Raw genomic sequence first — 19,156 nt, forward strand, 5'->3', positions numbered from 1 at the left:
ATGACAGAGGCACTCTTCCCAGGTCACTGCTGTAACTATAAACAGCTATTCTGTGTTCACACACACTGTGCATGTGGATGGCAGCCAGACTTTTTGCTTTGAGAAGAGGGCAAATTCTAGGGCCAGATTGACTGAGTTTAATTCCTGCTCCTGTACTTAGTATCTGTGAGCTCTTGGGTGAGTTTCTGGGCCTCTGAGAGTTTCAGTTTGCTCATCTGTGAAATGGAGATAATAATGGTGTCTACCTCGTAGGGTCACCATGAAGGATGAATGACTTAGGGCAGTGTTGGGCATATAGTAAGTGCACAATAAGTGTTAGCAATTGTTCTTAATGATCATCACTGTCTCAAGGAGAGCCAGGGCCCTACCACAGCCTGTAGCATTTTCTTCTTGGGAGGCAGTGTTTTGTCTTGGGGTACCTGATGATTTTACACCCTCAGTTGGATGTAGATTGTCACCAAAATATTTGCTCACATCTTGCAGATTGGAAAGCAGATAGAACTTTGGAAAAAAGCACTCCATATTTGCAACACCAACGTGCTAATACACTAGGAAGACACTAATCAGCCCAGCTTCTGAGGTGGAGTGTAGTTTCCTGGAAAGGTATTCAGGGCTGATTAGTTTCCTGGAAAGGTATCACCAGCTCATGGTGAAACCCCCAAGCAGACATTGCACAGAACTCTCGTAACGTGAGGTTCTTCTTAAGGATTATGAAGAAATGAAGGAGGGTATTCCCTTACAGAGGATCTCTGATTCTGTGTTCAAAACTGCAAGAAAACGTTGCTTTAAAGCCCATAGGAGGAATTTAGCTTAACTATAAGAAAGAACTAGTAAATATGGAGATTTCATGTGCTGTCAAACAAGCAAAGTCAGCTGTGCCTTTGGGATTTGGAAAACAGAATAGACTCAGAGAGATGTGAGGCAGCTTGAAGCTAGGCATAGACTCATTCCTTTGTTAGGAATGAGGTAAGGAATGCACAGGAGATCCTCAGAGCCAGCCCCCCGCTATGGATGGAAGGAACAGTCATGTGTGGGCAGCCAGTGGTGTCAAATCCGGACAGAAAACAAGTATACATTACTAAGTAGAGCTTCTCATTAGAGCGCAGGTGAAGGCCAGCCAAGAACAGGGTCACTATAGGTTGTGGCCTTGAACCAGACCCAGGGTGGAGAGCCCCTAGAACTGCCTCCTTCACTGGGGCAGCAAAGAACATCCCTAAGTCAGGCAGCTCAGGCAGTTATCAAAGCAGAATCCGGAAGCTTTGGTTCATCAGAAGAGCTAGTTCACTTACTCAAGCTCCTTGTTTGGAATACCGTAACGTTCTCTCTCTTTGGTGAGGACTGACTTCAACAGAAAGGATTTCCAGACAGGTCTGGAAGCATCCAGTCACAGAACCAGGGATATGTGGGGAGGGGGTCCGGGAGGCCCAAAAGTACAATGCATCATTTAATAGTGAGATCACTGAAGATGGTTCAAGAAGATGTTCTCATGCTGAAAAGTGATGGTAGCTGGAATCGGAATAGACAGGTGTATTCATCCATTTGCATAGCTGTAACGAAATATTCAAGACTGGGTAATTTATAAAGAAATGACTTTTATTTGGCTCATGGTTCTACAGGCTGTACATGAAACATAGTGCCAGAATCTGCTCCTGGTGAAGCTTGAAATCATGGCAGAAAGTGAATGGGAACCAGCAAGTGACATGCCAAGAAGGGAGCAAGAGGGAGGGGAGGCCGCAAACATATTTCATGTGAACTAATCAAGTGAACTAATAGACTGAGGATGCACTCCTTACCACGAGGACAGCAACAAGCCATTCATGAAGGATTCACTCCCATCACCGAAACATCTCCACTAGGCCCACCATGAAGATTGAGGTTGAGACTTGGACACACATCCAAACCGAATCAACAGGGTAAGCACTTGGAATGTTAGAATAGGAAGAAAACTTCCAGTCCCATCCTTTCTGAACAGGCCAAAGATGATCAGGCCAATTCCATAGGTGCTGACAGTGAAATCATGAGACTCAGGGAGAAGATCCATAGGGCCCTGGAAAGCAGAGGCTATCACCAACACATGCAGGGGGATTGTTACAAAGTCTTAAGGAAAAGGCAAATGTCAAGGTTCAGTGTGTTGAATCCTACTAGGATTAGGTCACTGTGGGGAGATAATGGCCCAGAAGGGGTCACACATAGGAGTGAAACCCAGGCTGGGGGTGGTGGCTCAGCCTATAATCCCAGCACTTTGGGAGGCCAAGGCAGGAGGATCATCTGAGGTCAGGAGTTCAAGACTAGCCCGGCCAACATGGTGAAATCCCATCTCTACTAAAGTTACAAAAAAAAAAAAAAAAAAAAAAGCTGGGCATGATGGCAGGTGCCCATAATCTCAGCTACTTAGGAGGATGAGGCATGAGAATTGCTTGAACCCAGGAGGCAGAGATTGCAGTGAGCTGAGATTGTGCCACTGCACTCTGGTCTGGACAATAGAGTGGTATTCTGTCTTAACAAAACAAAAAAGAAAAGAAAAAGGAATAAAACCCACAAATTCAAAGTAAACCTCAGAGCAAACCTGATCACTGGTGAATTATCTCAGTCTGGAAGTCTTACACTCTGAAGTAGATGGGCAAGATGCTTACCGATTGTAGGAGAGACATTGTCTATTCCAGATTAAAGCAGCGTTCGTGGAATAAGCTTTATAGGTGTGTATTATGCCCAGAGGGAGACAAGGTTTGTTCTCTAGAAACTGGTCTTTTACTCTGAGATCACTCACAATTCAAACAAAATCTTTGTGATCTAATGGCTGCTTTCTTATTTTTGGAATCAAACTAATGATAAAAATAACATCTATAAACACTTCTCTTTCCTTTTTTGCTTTGGTGCTAGGAAGCTCACAGCCAAATTTCTTTTCCTCCAGACTCCGTGATTATTCATTTCTTATTTTAATGTCACACAAATCTTATCTTAGTAGTGTATGTATTTTGCAAGCCAACTCACATTTTTTGTTAGGAATGAGGTAAGGGTAGAAAAAAATTAATAAAACCTGTCTTCTTTATTTCCGCCTTTGATTTTTATAATGGTTTTCTGTTGTGCAGGCTTGAAACTGCATGACCAAGGAAATGTTTCTGTATCAACTTTCTCTTCTTTTCTTGGTTTAAAATATGCCATGCATTGTTGATCTCGGCCCCTGTGTTCAGGCTTTATGATGGCCTGAGGGTTTGATATACACTAAAATGACAAAGCATTCCAGGAAACTTCCAGTGAATAGAGAAAAAGAATAATAAACCACGTGGTGCTCTTCAACGGACTTTAAAATATTGACCTTGTGGATGAACCAGCCTTATTTAAACAGATGCATCAGTTTGGGTGCAGACATGTGAAGTCTGTTTCTTGAGTGTCAGGGGATACATTTACCCCAAGTATTCCAGCTCAAACCAAGCATGGTCACTGAAACTCTGATTAGGTGACAAGTGAAATGAGCGTGGTGCTCTCAGGCAGGTTCCCCAGTGCCCCATAAAGGGACATAACCTGTTGATGGCAGGTAGTCCCTAAAAAATGGAAGAAGCAAATATAAGCAAGCAGACTGCAAGTGATCTATCCCCTAAGATGCAGGACCACCTGGGAGGGCAGCCTAGGAAAGTCGGGTCCAGTAGCTGCTGGCATGGACACAGGGAAGGGAGACAGCTTCCAGTGGCTCAGACAAGCAGCTGTTTTCAAAGCCCACTAAGCATGACAATCACATGAGAATTGCTTTTTGTTTTTTGTTTTTTTTTAAGTCAGGATCTCACTCTGTCACCCAGGCTGGAGTGCAGTAGCATGATCTCGGCCTCCTGGGCTCAGGCAATCCTCCTGCCTCAGCCTCCTGGGACTATAGGCCTGTGCCACCATGCCCCAGCTAAGTTTTGTATTTTTAGTAGAAACAAGGTTTCAACATGTTGACTAGAATGGTCTCGAACTCCTAACCTCAAGTGATCCACCCACCTTGGCCTCCCAAAATGCTGGGATGACAGGCGTGAGCCGCCGCACCTAGCCAAGAATTGCTTTTATAAATTTCTTGGACCCTCTTTTGGGCTTTTTCCAGAAATTCTAATTCACTGGGCCTGAGATGGAGTCCAGAAATGATTTTTTTAAGAGGCTCCCCAGCTGATTCTGTTGCCTTTCAGGTTTGGAAAAACACCATGGCCTAAAGAAAGCTGCCCTGGCCACCCTCCACTCCACCCCCATCCCAGCAGTGCAGACATCTATGTCATACATATGTATTTGTTCTGTTGATATACACACAGTCCCCAACTTATAGTTCAACCTAGGATTTTTTGACTTTACAATGGTGGGAAAAGAATATGCATTCAGTAGAAACCATCCTTTGAATTTTGAATTGTGATCTATTCCCAGGCTAGTGATATACAATACACTACTCCCTCTATATGCTGGGCAGCAACAGTGAGCCACCCCTGGTCAGCCACACAATTGTGAGGGTAAGCGACAGATACTCTACATTGTTTTGTGTAGGAAGATGGTTTGCCCAACTCTAGGCTACTTTAAGTGTTCTGGGCAAGTTTAAAGCAGGATCGGCTAAGCTATAATGTTTGGCATGCTAGGTATATTCAATGCATTTTTTACTTATCCTATTTTCAACTTTCAATGGGCTTATCAGGACCCATTGTAAGTCAAAGGACATTTGTATATGCATACAAATGAATATATACACATATGTATATATGGACATATCCATATATATATCATCATGGTATATATATACAACTCCCATTGGCTCTGTTTTTTTGGAGAACCTAATACAATTTCAACTCTATTGAAATTGAGGCCTATAGCATAATCACTTTGATTTTTTCCCCCTCTCTTTGTAAAAGTAGTCTCATCATACTGGCTCTCCCAGAAAAGGAAAGTGTGCTATAATGAAACGTCATTCTTTTCCTCTGAAATGCTTCTACCCACACTGCATGGGTAAACCACCTGTTTTAGATGGTGTCAGGATGCAGTCACACTTCTTTCCTGGCACTGATCCTTCCAGCCAGCTTTCCAGACTGAAGTCCTTTGCCAGGTGCCACATCCCTCAGAGTCATGTGATTTGTATCCACCAGGGTCCAAGCTATGTTGCTGTCAGTCATTATTCTGAGGCAGGAATCTAAAATGTGAGCCTGGTCTCTGGAGGGGCCACTTGGCTAGTGAGTGGAGAGTCCTGACTGGTATGTGCCTCCTTCATCCCTCCACAACTGTAATGCTCCTCAATTGACAGCCTATGAAGTAGCCAAAGTTAGTTTCCTTGTGAAATCTTTTCCTGAAAAGAAAGATGACCGCTAATATGATGAGGGAAATGAAGAAGCCTGACAAAGCAATAGTTCTTGAGCAGACATAAAGATAATTTGGAGAAATGAAAGCATGGACTTTCTTATTTGGACAGAATTATTAAGAGTAAAAGGCTCACTTGAATTTCATAGTTATGCTTTACTAAATTTAATGGAGTGGATTTTATGATACAGCAATGTTTGCAAATGTGGTGGTTCATTACATTTGCAGGATGCTTCTCATAATATGAAGGGTTTACTCTCACATTTTTTTCTCCCAGTTTATAGGGCTGAGGTTATGAGTTTGATCCTACTATGTATGGACTCTGTGGTCTGAGTGAAGAGTTGATCTTGTAACTGACGTTTTTAATAAGGCTATGCTAGACCTGTTAGAAATCATTAAAACTGAATTTTTGGAAAAACGGGCTAAGGAAAGTATTTATTGAGTGCTACCATGTGCCCAAGAAGGTGCAGATTTGTCATTTCAGCTGGTCTATATAGTAACTCTATGTGGCAAAAATTACTATCCCAATTTTAATAATGAAAAGCCAGAGAAGGTAACTTCCCCTGGGCTAGGCCCACGTTTAGAATTTAGAGGTAACTCCTGTTCCCATTGATTCCAAAATGTATACTCTTTCCAGCACATAACTGTGTCTGATAAAGTGCTAAGTAGCTTCACATTTATCAACTGTAAATGGGGAATAGGACGATATTTACACTTGGAGTGGAGTTATATGACCACATCTTCTAAGAACCTTTTTATAGTTCATAGAGAGTTTGTGTAGACTCTCCCCGAGGGAACACAGCATAATTGAGGTTGGAAACAGCTTAACCTCAAGTCATAAAAATCACTGACATGGGGAACTAAGAGGGAAAATGGTTATCCTTAGTGGGGGAGAGGTTGTATGCTTTTGGTATGGGCTTCGTGTTCAATTGGTGGAAGGAATGTTTTCAGCCTTGAAAAATTTGACCCCTTGAACACACTTGATTTTTACATCATGACTGTTGTTTTCTGTAAAGCATGCTAAGTACAAGTATTTGTCTGTTAGAATAAACTCCAAACTCTTTAAAAGGTAAAATAATTTATATCTCTACCCCCAACTCTCTGTCTCTGACACACACACATATGCACATGCACACATATATACACATCCCACAACACACCACACAGACACGCAATTGCCCTCTTTATCAGTCAGTCTGTACCCTATGGCAGCCCGAAGAGGTATGGAAATTACATCCTGCTGTTTTCTTACTTTGTCATGGTGCTGTGCCTGTTCTATAAGCAACAGCAGAAGTAATTATGTAAGGTGGGCGTTCGTTACATGGTCACCTCTTGGAATATACTATAGGAATGTGCTAAGGCAAGGAAATATTTGCTTGAACTTATGCCTGGAAACTGAACGTGGTGCGCACTTAATAATACAAACCACACATCAGGCTCATTTTTAAGTATTGTACCTGAGTGGGTGGGGTAATATTTACATTCTTTTTCCATTTCTAGGCTGTCTGATGTGTAATCTCTGCATGCAAGGGAGTATCATGCGTGTGCATGTGCGTGTGTGTGTGTGTGTGTTTCATATTGCCTAATGCAGCATCTGCTGTCTGCTCTGAATTGGAGCATTTACCACTGCAAAACTGTCACCGGCATCTGAGATACACAGATTTACATTCCACAGGTCCCGTAAATGGGCTACGGGGCTGCCTGACGCCTTGTGTTTAAAAGAGATTCAAGTGCGAGCCCAGCACTTTCCGTCCAGCTGCACTTCATACTGTAACTGTGTCCGTTGAAAAGTGAAGCCCAAAGGATTTTTTAGAATCTGCTGTCCCAGCAGGTAACATTCTGGAGTTTGTGGGTGTTTTTTTTTCTTGTTGTTTTTTCTCCCATTTAAAATGTCCAAACCCTCTCGCTTGGCTAGACCTTTCTTCTCTAACGCAGCTTCTAAGCTGCCATCAGCTAAGCGGGATGATTTGAACAGCAAACACAAAAAAATAAGCTTAGGTGAGAAGATTTTAAGAACTGGGAGTGAAGGAAATTTGGTCAAACAGCAGCAGGTGCAAACAGCGGCAACTCCTGCCCAGCGGAAGGCTGCAACACACAAAGGTAATGTTTGAAATCCACTGCTTTTGTGAGTGTTTGCTTAGAAACTTCCTGCTTAACAATACTGCCCGGTAACTTCAATGAATGAGACTTTCATGGCTTCAAAACTTATCCATTTGATTGAATGTGAAATTTTCTAAAATCCTGGAGTGTGTTGCTAAAAATAACCAGTAATAAGGAAGATGCAGGTGATAGAACTTTCTATCATTAATTAAGGAATGAGATAAGAAACACGGATTGTTTTCACTTGTCTTCCAGAATAACAGATTTTATTCTTGTAGTCTTTCATAATTCAATCATATTCGAAGTTTCTTACCCTTTATATGAATAGAAACAAAAAAAGGAAGAAAAATATTCCAAAACCTCATCATTAACCAGCAATGAAATTGTTGCATGCTTAATTGTGTACAGTCTCTTTTAAAAATCAATTGTATCTGAAATGCTAGTCTAATATATGATTCCTTGAAAAGCATGATAAAAATTTCTTCTAGCATTGTTACCCGGAGCATTAGCCTTCACAGATGAACGTTGGAAGGTTTCATCTAGCAAGAGTATTGGTGGATATTTGCCCAGGAATTGAGAAATGTGGTAACTAAAGCTATCTGTTATTTTAACGTATATAATCACAGAGGGCAATGAAATCATAGTTAAAAATATAATGGTAATTTTCCCCATTGTACCAAGAACTACATATTAAATCACTAAGCAGCATTTATAATACTTATTTTAATAGAGTTTGAGTTCTCTACTACAAATGTAGTATTTGGTCCTGTGATTTTATAGTAAGATAAAAAATTGTTTTAATATTCTCATTCTTATAACTGGAAGTTTTTATTTTATAAAAAGCCTATTTTATAATTTTAAACCTGACCTCTTCTCTGTTAAAAACTATGACAAATAAATATGCAGTGATACATTTCTGTGCCCTGTACTAAAGATGTAATTATCTGTCTGGAAAATTCTAATTTTTCCTTAGTTTTATTGTTTTGTCCACTGTGAGCAATGACGTGCTTATACAAAAAACTGAGACCAAAATGCCTCATAAAAGGTACATGCAGTCAACACTAAAAGACCATGGAAGTATTGACAGAGCGGCTGAATAGAATGAATTTTGGCTGTATAAAAGTAAAACTTTCTTTCATGTTAGAATATGTGTAAAAATCTGAAAAATTCTTAGAAAAAGGAATGCCAACTACCTCAACCTAAAGAGTGTCCAAACATTTATACAGAGCATATCCTTTTATAAACAAACAATCTGAGGCTCAATGCTTATTCCAAAGATTTATTCAAAATGCTGGCCTTTCCATAGCAACCTATGAGAATACTTTTGAATAGACTTAGTGGGTGAAAACAGTTTTCTTTGATAACAGATTTGAGTTGGGATTAGTTAAAAGTCATTTAAAACCAAGAATGAGTATCAAAGTCCAAAATCAATATAAATAAGGCATATTTTTATTAAAAAATAAATAAACGGGGGGTAAAATTTAAAATAATGAGGTGGTATTTTCTTAGTATTTCTCTGAGAGGAAAAGAAACCATTCTACCACAAGACATTTTGATATTGACAGCAAAACTGGCTTGTTTTTGAAAGATGTTATCATCACGTATGCTTGTTTTTATTCTTTAATCAGTATTTTTTTATCCAATACATTGTACCATATAGTACCAGTAGAAGCATTTAATAGTTGGCAAATCACACTATGAGTCTCTCTCTAAGAGTCTGTCCTCAGCTATGTTGCATTAGGCTTTCGTGGAACACGGTTGTCATGAGATCCAGAAATCCAATAGTAGCCACACCATCTGAGATTTGTGTTGAATTGATGTGGTGTGTTTTGCCGTCCTCACTGAGATTCTGGTGTTAGTTCATTAGAATGTTCATTACATTTGGTCCACAAGGTTTAGCTTAATCTCGATGCAGCTTGTCATGTGTCAGACTTTATTTCTCCCTTGTGTAATTTGTTAAATGAGGGCACCCTGGTACATCTATAACTTTTTTTAAGTGTGTCTACCATTTAGTATATTTCTTAGATTAGTGTAGTGACTCTTCCTTTTACCTCTTTTACATACTCCCCTCTCCACTTCTTAAATTTTCTCTTCCGTACTTTTATTTGGGCATTAAAATACTGATAATAGTTGTTTGGTTAACATAATCAAGTTTCCATCATCTATCTATAGGATAATTCTTAAAGCTGAAAATCAGTAAAGTATGTAACTAATTTGACCTCATAAATCTTTTTATTGCTAGACTGAGAAGTAGGCTGAATCATTGTCCCTTGCAGTTTTAAAGTTGAAGTAGGCTGAATCATTTTCCCTTACAGTTTTAAAGTTGAAGTAGGCTGAATCATTTTCTCTTACAGTTTTAAAGTCTTTTTAGTCTTCTGTCCTCAGCATCTCTATTCTCCAAAAAACTGTATCGTCATGGTCATATTAGTAGAACCCCCCCTTTTTTTCCAGATGCTTTTCTCTGCATCCCTCAGTCCTTCTGCCCTGCTCTTTCCTGCCTGATTTCTAGAACACCAGAACAGGTATCTCTTACTTTCCTTTATTATTTTGCTAAAGCACATTCTCAAGAAGCATAAGGAAAGTTAAATGACAGGTAAACTTTTTAAATGTTTGCATGTCCAAAAATATCTTTATTATATTTTTACATTTCATTGACAGTTTGGACAGACATAGACTTTTAGAGCAAAAATAATTTTTTTCCTCGTAATGTTAAAGGCCTTCATTGTGTTTTGGAATCTGGAAGTGTTGATGAGAAGTCTTATGTTCTTCAAAGATTAACAGTTTCCTTTGTATGCACTGTTTTCTCTTTCTCTTGAAGTTTTAAGAATCTCTTTCTTTATCATTGATGTTCTAAAATTTCACAGAAGTATTTAAAATTTAGGAGTTTGATTCATTCATTTTGGCTTGATGGGCTCTTTCAATTTGAGACATCATGGCCTTCAGTTCTGGGTATTCTTTCCTATCAATTCTTTGATAGTTTCTTTCTCTGTATTTGCTCTAGTTCTCTCTTTATCGACCTCCTAGGAGTTGGCTCTTGAATCTACTACATCAATTTTTCTGTTACTCATTTTTCCCTGATATTTTTAAGCTTTTATCTGTTGAGTTTTTCTAGGATATTTTTTAATCTTATATTCTAGCTCTTCTACTGTCTAACTTTGAACATCATCATATTTTTAATTTCCAAGAAGCTTTTAAAATTCTGATTATTTTGGGACCAAAGCACATGGTGTTATTTTCTGTATATAAACAATATATCTATGTGCTTCATTTACCTAATGTGTTTATCATTGCCTGGTCTAATCTGATGGTACCATATACCTATGTTTCATGATGAGAGTAACCATATCAGTGTGATACTGGTATGCTTTCATTCTGAACCAGTGATCTGAATTGACCCCTAGAGCAGAAGAACCTGGCAATCAATCATTTTTTTTTTTTTTTTGAGACAGAATTTTCATTCTTGTTACCCAGGCTGGAGTGCAATGGCACGATTTTGGTTCACCAAAACCTCTGCCTCCTGGGTTCAGGCAATTCTCCTGCCTCAGCCTCCTGAGTAGCTGGAATTACTGGCACACGCCACCATGCCCAGCTAATGTTTTTGTATTTTAGTAGAGACGGGGTTTCACCATGTTGACCAGGTTGGTCTCGATCTCTTGACCTCGTGATCCACCTGCCTCAGCCTCCCAAAGTGCTGGAATTACAGGCGTGAGCCACTGCGCCCGGCCCCAATCATTCTTATTACAACAGCCTTGAAACTCGTGTTTACCTATAGAAAAATTTCTTTATGATACAAACCCACCAAATGAAAAGTGAATGTTGAACTGTATATAAAGATATATGTCAACAATTTTATTCAGGATAAGGATATGAGCCAATATCTGAGAATATGGCATTTCTTTCTGGGCTTTCTGGTTCCCCTGCCCCGAAATTGTTTTGCCCTGATTTTACTTACTTACTTATTCATTTATTTATTGTTTACCTTTTAACTGTTGTAAAGAAAAATACTTTTAAAAAGAGGACATAAATACTGACTGCAAGCTTGGTTTGAAAAACTAGCTTCCATCTCTTACATATTTGTAATGATGATGATGATGATGATGATGATGATACCTAACCTCTATTGGATTCTTCCTGTGTGGCCACAACACTTCTAAGCACTTACAAATACGTTGACCCATGTAGTCCTCACAAAAGTCCTCTGACATAATCCTCTTACTATTCCTATTTTGCTGATGAGGAAAGTGAGACAGAGGGTGTATTAATCCATTTTCACACTGCTATAAAGAATTACCTGAAACTGGGTAATTTATAAAGAAAAGAGATTTAATTGACTTATAGTTCTGTGTGGCTGGGGAGGCCTCAAGAAAACAATCATGGCGGAAGGCGAAGGGGAAGCAAACACATCTTACCACAGTGAAGCAGGAGAAAAAGAGAGCAAAGAAGGAGCTGCCACACTTTTAAACCGTCAGTCTCATGAGAACTCACTCATTCACTCACACAAGAACAGCAAGAGGGAAATCTGCCTCCATAATTCAATCACCTCCCAACAGGCCCCTTCCCTGACACATGGGGATTACAATCTGACAGAAGATGTGGATGGGGACACAGAGCCAAACTGTATCAGAGAGTTTGTGTTACTTTCCCATCGTCATGCAGACAATAAGAAATAGAGCCAGAATTCTAATTCCAGTGGGTTTGAGCCCTGTTCTTGCACATTTCACCATGATGCTAGAGCACCTTTCTACACAGAAAAGCAATTCACTCATCAAAGAAGTTAATATGAGTTAACACTTTGTGACTGATTAGCTAGTTCCCAAAAAATCTTTCTTGTGACACTCTGTAACTCAGAATAAGCTCTTCTGTTTTCAGCATTTTTATTTGTTGCCCGGGAGTACTGTATCTTAAACAAAACAAAGAAATGGAAAAGGATGAGAACAAATTTCAGAATTAAATGTAACGCAAAACTGTAGACGCTATTCTAATATTGAAATAAAGGATACATTGGCTATAGGACCCTGCTGTTCCAAGATGTATACTTATCTCTGCAGACATGAGTGTGTACACACACAGGCACACACGCATACACACACATGTGCGCGCCCGCGCGCGCACCCACACACACACACACACACACACACACACTCTGCATACAGTTCAAGAAAGGCTATTCCATCTCACATGACCTGGTGGTCCTAGTACAAGCCTGCAGGCCAAAAATCACTCAAGCCTAATTCTCTTCTGACACAGGTTCCCTCTGTGGCCTCGAGCAAGGCAATTATCCTTCTGGACTGAATTTCATCAACCATTAAAGAATAATAATACGTGGTTTATGGGGAGAAGTAGTGGTGAGGATTAACGACTTAATGTGTGTCCAGTGTTCTCAAGAGCTCATGTGCTGCATGAATACTCTAAGTCAAGCACAAAGGGGTCTCTATTTACATACCTACAATTTCTGTAGAGGATAAAATCTCACTGTGTTGCAAATACCATGCATGTGCCCACACCAGAAAAACTCCATTATCAGCCCCTGATTGATTGCATACATTGCCTTATTCTTTATGTTTAAGGAGTAACCTTACATGCAACTTCTTTCCTATAGTACATGTTGATTGAGATCACCTTTAGATACCTGGAGCTCAATATTGTCCACCTCTGCAAGTCAAAAATGTTAATAACTGGAGAACAAAAAGTTTGTGCCCTTGCTAGTGGCACTCAAATTTTTTCTGGACCCTGCTGATGACTGCAGTGATTTTAGACTCATGCACAGTGAAGTAGCCTGAAGACAGTCATGGCTGTGGATAGGCAAGGTCTCTAAAAGGTGCACACAGTGTATGGCTTTTTGCTAATAAAAAGGAGCAAGCTGATAACAGAAGTCAGTGGGTATCATCCATTGATAAGACTTATACTTTTTCTAGTACTTTCCAGAAGTAGCAATGTATTTATATTGATTATGTGCCTTTCTCTTTTTTTTAAATTATACTTTTTTTTTAAAGTTCTGGGTTACATTGCAGATTGCGCAGGTTTGTTACATAGGTATACATATGCCATGGTGGTTTGCTGCATCCATTCCCCTATCATCTACATTAGGTATTTCTCCTAATGTTTTCCCTCCCCAATTCCCCACCCCCTGCTACCCCTCCCCTATCCCCCCCACCCCCTGGCAGGCCCCAGTGTGTGATGTTCCCCTCCCTGTGTCCATGTGCCTTTCTTTATCTGACTGCCTTTAGGACCAATTCCATTCCCTTGTTGAGAAGATCAGAGGTCAAGGGTACAGTATTTATTCAACAGAGCAGTGGCAACTTAGGCTCACGGTTATTAAATTCATAGTTTTGGCTCATTACTGAGATCAGTTTATCCATATTCGTGCATTACACATCTATATGGGCCATTACGTTTCTCCCCATCCTTTTGCTACAATTTGCATAACATACTTTGAACAGATAATGTACAAATGAAAACTACACATACTTAATTTGCTTAAGAGTATTTAATGGCAAGTTTTCTCTAGTTAAATATAGTAAGAGCTATGACTGTGTGAATATGGAAAATTACTTGACTAATATTTTTAAAAATTTTCTCCCAGGCTGGGTGAGGTATCTCATGCCTGTAATTCCAGCACTTTGGGAGGCCAAGGTGGGTGGATCACATGAGGTCAGGAGTTTGAGATCAGCCTGGCCAACATGGTGAACCCTGTCTCTACAAAAATAAGCCAGGCATAGTGGCAAGCACCTGTAATCACAGCTACCCGGGAGGCTGTGGCAGAAAAAATGTTGGAGCCTTGGAAGCAGAGGTTGCAGTGAGCTAAGATTGCACCACTGCACCCCAGCCTGGGTGACAGAGCAAGACTCTCTTTCAAAAAAAAAAAAAAAAAAAAGAATAAATAAAATTATCCCACCTAGTAATGAATGAAAAGTGAGAAATATAAGTAATTCTTTTTGCCATGTTTTATTTTCTTCTGTTAAAATTCAGCATATCAGAAAAGGAGTATTAAGTCACCTCTTAAAGTTAATCTGGGGTTTTTCTCTGAGCTAATCTGTTTTAGTTAACCTCGCATAGCCCACTTAGAGTAGAGAGATCAATAACTCACAAGTGCGATCAAAAAGTAAATGCATTGCATTAGAGAAGCATGACTCACTGTGGACAAGAGTCTCAGAATTTTAAAGTGTCATAGAAACCTAAAGATCACCTAAATTATCTCTTTTAAAATATATAAGGAAAAAGCCAGAGTTACTTGTTTTAATCAAGACTAGATGTACACTGGTTTGAACCAATGTCTTATAACTCAATGCTTTTATATATATATATATATATATATATATAATATATATTATATATATGCTTATAAATATATTATATATTATATATGCATATATATTATATATATGCTTATAAATATATATTATATATGCATATATATGCTTATGAATATATTATATATATTTATAAGCTTATATATATATAAAATAAGCAGAAAAAAGAAAAAATTGAAAGAACACCTCCAGATTTCCCTTCAAATGTCCACTTCTTGACATGGCTTCTTCTTCTTCTTCTTCTTCTTTTTAATTTCACTAATTTTGGTTGCATGGAAAAAGTTCTTTAGTGGTGATTTCTGAGATTTTGGTACACCCATCACCTAAGGAATGTACACTGTACCCAGTGTGTGGTCTTTTATCCCTCACCCCATTAATACCCTTGCCCCCAAGTCCCCAGAGTCCATTATATCATTCTTATGCCTTTGCATTCTCATAGCTTATCTCCTGCTTATAAATAAGAACATATGATGTTTGATTTTCCATTACTGAGTTACTTCACTTAAAATAATGATTTCCAACTCCATCCAGGTTGCTGCGAATGACATTATTTCGTTCCTTTTTATGGCTGATTAGTAATCCATGGTGAATATATTTATTATTTTCTTTATCTACTTTATCTACTCGTTGGTTGATGGGCATTTAAGCTGGTTCCGTATTTTCCCAGTTGTGAATTTTGCTGCTATAAAAGTGCATGTACAAGTGTCATTTTCATATAATGACTTCTTTTCCTCTGGGTAGATACCCAGTAATAGGATTGCTAGAGCAAACAGTAGTTCTTCTTTTAGTTACTTGAGGAATTTCTGTGTTTACCATAGAGATTCCACTGTGAACAAGTTTCCTTATTTAAGGAATCTCTATGTTTTCCATAATGGTTATACTAGTTTATATTCCCACAAGAAGTGTCAAAGTGTTCCCTTTTAACCATGACAGCATCTGTTGTTTATTTATTTTTAAATGATGGCCATTCTTGCAGGAGTAAGCTGGTATCTCATTGTGATTTTGATTTGCATTTTGCTGATAATTAGTGATATTGAGCATTTTTCATATGCTTGTTGGCTATTTGTACATATTCTTTTGAGAATTGTCTATTCATACTCTTTGCCCACTTTTTGATGGGATTATTTGTTTTCTTCTTGCTGATTTGTTTGAGTTCCTTGTAGATTCTGGATATTAGTCCTTTTTCAAATACATGGTCTGCAAAAATTTTCTCTTACTCTGTGTGTTGTCTGTTTGCTTTGCTGATTATTTCCTTTTCTGTGCAGAAGCTTTTTAGTTTAATTAGATCCCATTTATTTATCTCTGTTTTTGTTGCACTGGCTTTTGGACTTTTATTCATGAACTCTTTACCTAAGCCAATTGGCATGGCTTCTTATTAACCTCTGATATGTTGTGTCTCTTTTAGTCTGTTACCTGCACTCCTATTTTCTGTTGCTACTTGCGTACTCCAAGTTGAAGAAGAGTGAGCATTGAGCAGGCAATGGTTGTGCTGAATCTTTACGGAATTTTTATCTATATAACTAAGTTATAATCGGGGCTTCTTTAATCCTGAGAACATGTGAGCAGTATCTCTTATTATGTTTATAAGACATAAGTTTGGTTTTGGTGGCTTATTTCTAATGGATCTGATAAAGAAACATTTCTTATCTCAATGACATTAAAAAATTATAAAATGATTTTCTGTTTCTGCTTTAACTAGAGTGGAAACTAAAGTAACAAGCTCTATTTCTGTAACTATTTTCCTAAAATCTATACTACTGAGTACCTTCCAAACTTTAATGTCTCAGTGAAATATTTCTTTGTAAAGAATTTAAGAGATTACATAGAATCACAAATGAGAGTTTTAGCCAACTCCAATAGAGTATTTTGCTACCAAACGACTTTTTCATTTAGTTTCCTTGTACTCATTTCTTGGTGCATATATTGCTTACAACTTTTAGTTTCTAAGTCTAATGAGTCATCTTACATTTAAAAAATACTTTTATTACATTGCATTCATTTAAGCAATCAGGACTTGGCCATTTGAAAAATAACCAGAATTAGAATAGGTGAAAGAGGATGTGATTACCTTGTGATTTGGGGCTATATCTCTCAAGCAAGTAAATTATTTTCTCATATTATTATATGCTATATACATTGTTAAGAGTACTTTTATCAGTGTTGGCTATTTAGGATCAAAGTATCACGAGCCTCTCTACCTATCAATCTGCCTATCAGATTACCCATCTCTTATATAGTCACATAATACCAACCTTCCTAGCTCATGGGTACACATGGGTAGGAGAGGCATTTGAGAATTGGAAAATCTAGACAGAAGAGTCTTCTTCTTGATGACAATGCTATAGCAAGTTAACTATTATGGTTTCTTGAGTTAATAATCCTTAGAGTTTTAAGGCATACCACAAAGTCTGCCTCCCCTTGTTTTGTAACAGGAAAAAATTCAATTGAGTTCAGGGTAATTTTTTTCTCTAAGTTTCCAAAATATACAATTCCATTACTAAAATAACGTAGAGGAAATTATAACTAAGCAAAGAATCCCTTTTTATATATCATAAACGTTGGTTAAATATATCTGTTAGGAACACAGGTATCTTTTGTTATATTTTCTATTTCTTGATGTATCACATTTAGAAATATTATATACAAGTTACACTTTAACAGAAGTTCATGGTTTAAACACAGTTATTCAGACTATAGAATATTGTGCTTGTATCCGACAGCTTATCATATGCATTGTGTATATGTAGTATTATGCTGGTATATTATATTTTTAATGTATTAGTTTGGAATTAATAAACTTAAGTAGTTCCATTTTCAATATATGTAGGATATACATGAGTTAGACTTTCCTTGAGCCAATATTTTAATATTTGAACCTGGCAATTAGGTTCAAATATTACAATACATTTTTTTTTTGGCATGCCTTTACCCACTCCAAGAAAAGAAAAGAAAGAAACCTATTTAAGACACATCTACTATGTGTCTCCCATTGTGCTAAATACTGGAAAGTTAAAAACAAGGGAAACATTGATCTTGCCCTGAAAAGTGTTATACAATGATAGAAATAACCAGGTTATCTGGATATCTAAATGGAATTTTCTGAATAGATTTATATACAAAATGGCATGAATACACAGAACAGGCCATTTCCCCCAGGTAATGAGTTCACCAAGTAGAAGGAGAAAGGCAGCATCATAATAGACTATGGTTGGTTGCATTTAGGAAATGGCAAAGGAGACCTATGTGGCTGGTGAGGGAAACCTGGAGAGAAGAAGAGATTGAAATAATTTCAAGAGAAAAAAAAATGTGTTCATTTTTTTTCTTCCTTCAGTGAACATTTATTAACCTGAGTGTCAGGCATTATTCTAGGATCTAACCAAGATGAAGGCCACAGAAGATGAAGACTGTGGTTGCACAGGGCTTAACTGTGGGCTCTACAACAAAAATTAAGGCAAAGTGATGGAGAGTAATGACAAGCAGGGAAGGAGCAGGTTTCAGGAATTGAGAAAATCAAAAGTTTTCTTTATGATGTTAATGTGGTACAAGAATAAGCATTCAGGAGGCTTCCAGAAAGGAAGTTGAATATATGGGTCTAGAGATCAGGACAGGACAGAAGCTACAGATATAAGAAAGTGTATCACCAGTATGTCAGTGTTATTTAAAGCCATGGGATTGGATGAACACCTAGGGAGATGGAGGAGGATAGAAAAGAAAATGTGTCCCATCTCTGAGGAGAGAAAGTAGCCCAGGACCCTGGGGTATTCCAAGATTCGAGGTTCAGAGTAGGAGCAAAGATAAGACCAGAGTGTTAAGGCTCGTGTGCACTAACTTGAGAACTTTCTTTTAAAACTCCAGGCCACGGTATTCTAAGCATTTCCTCCCAACAAAAACAAATGCATGCATGGCCCTTCTGTAGTTGCAAACAAGTACAGTCACACATTACTTAATGACGAGCATATGTTATGAAAAACGTCATTAGGCAATTTCATCGTCATGCAAACATCATAGACTGTACTTATCTGTGTACTTATCTGTGCATCTAAATATAGAAAAGGTACAGGAAAAATACAGTATTATAATCTAATAGGACTTCCATTGTATATGTGAATTACCTTTAACTAAAATTGTGTTATATGGCATATGACTATATTCCAAAGATTAAGTTTTTTAGAGGCTGGGCATGGTGGCTCATACCTGTAATCCTAGCATTTTGGGAAGCCAAAAGCAGATTGCTTAAGCTCAGGAGTTTGAGACCATCCTGGGGAACATGGCAAAACCCTGTCTTTACAAAAATTAAAACAAATGCCAGGCATGGTGGCATGCACTTGTACTCTCAGCTACTTGGGAAGCTGAGGTGGGAGGATCGCTTGATTCCAGCAAGTCAAGGCTGCAGTGAGCTGAGATTGTGCCACTGCACTTCAGCCTGGGCAACAGAGTGAGACCCT

The 19,156-nt window shown here is 38.3% G+C and overlaps 1 protein-coding gene across 1 annotated transcript in view; it reads left to right on the forward strand.

The window, feature by feature from the left end:
- Positions 1-19,156, forward strand: part of KIAA1217 (KIAA1217 ortholog) — an 820,488-nt gene that overhangs the window by 317,622 nt on the left and 483,710 nt on the right. The window contains 1 exon segment of the mRNA XM_009000044.5: positions 1,617-7,401. Coding sequence (XP_008998292.5) covers positions 7,191-7,401 — 211 coding nt within the window. The 5' untranslated portion in view covers positions 1,617-7,190.

Source organism: Callithrix jacchus, chromosome 7 (assembly GCF_049354715.1).
Source record: "Callithrix jacchus isolate 240 chromosome 7, calJac240_pri, whole genome shotgun sequence".
NCBI lineage: Eukaryota > Metazoa > Chordata > Mammalia > Primates > Cebidae > Callithrix > Callithrix jacchus.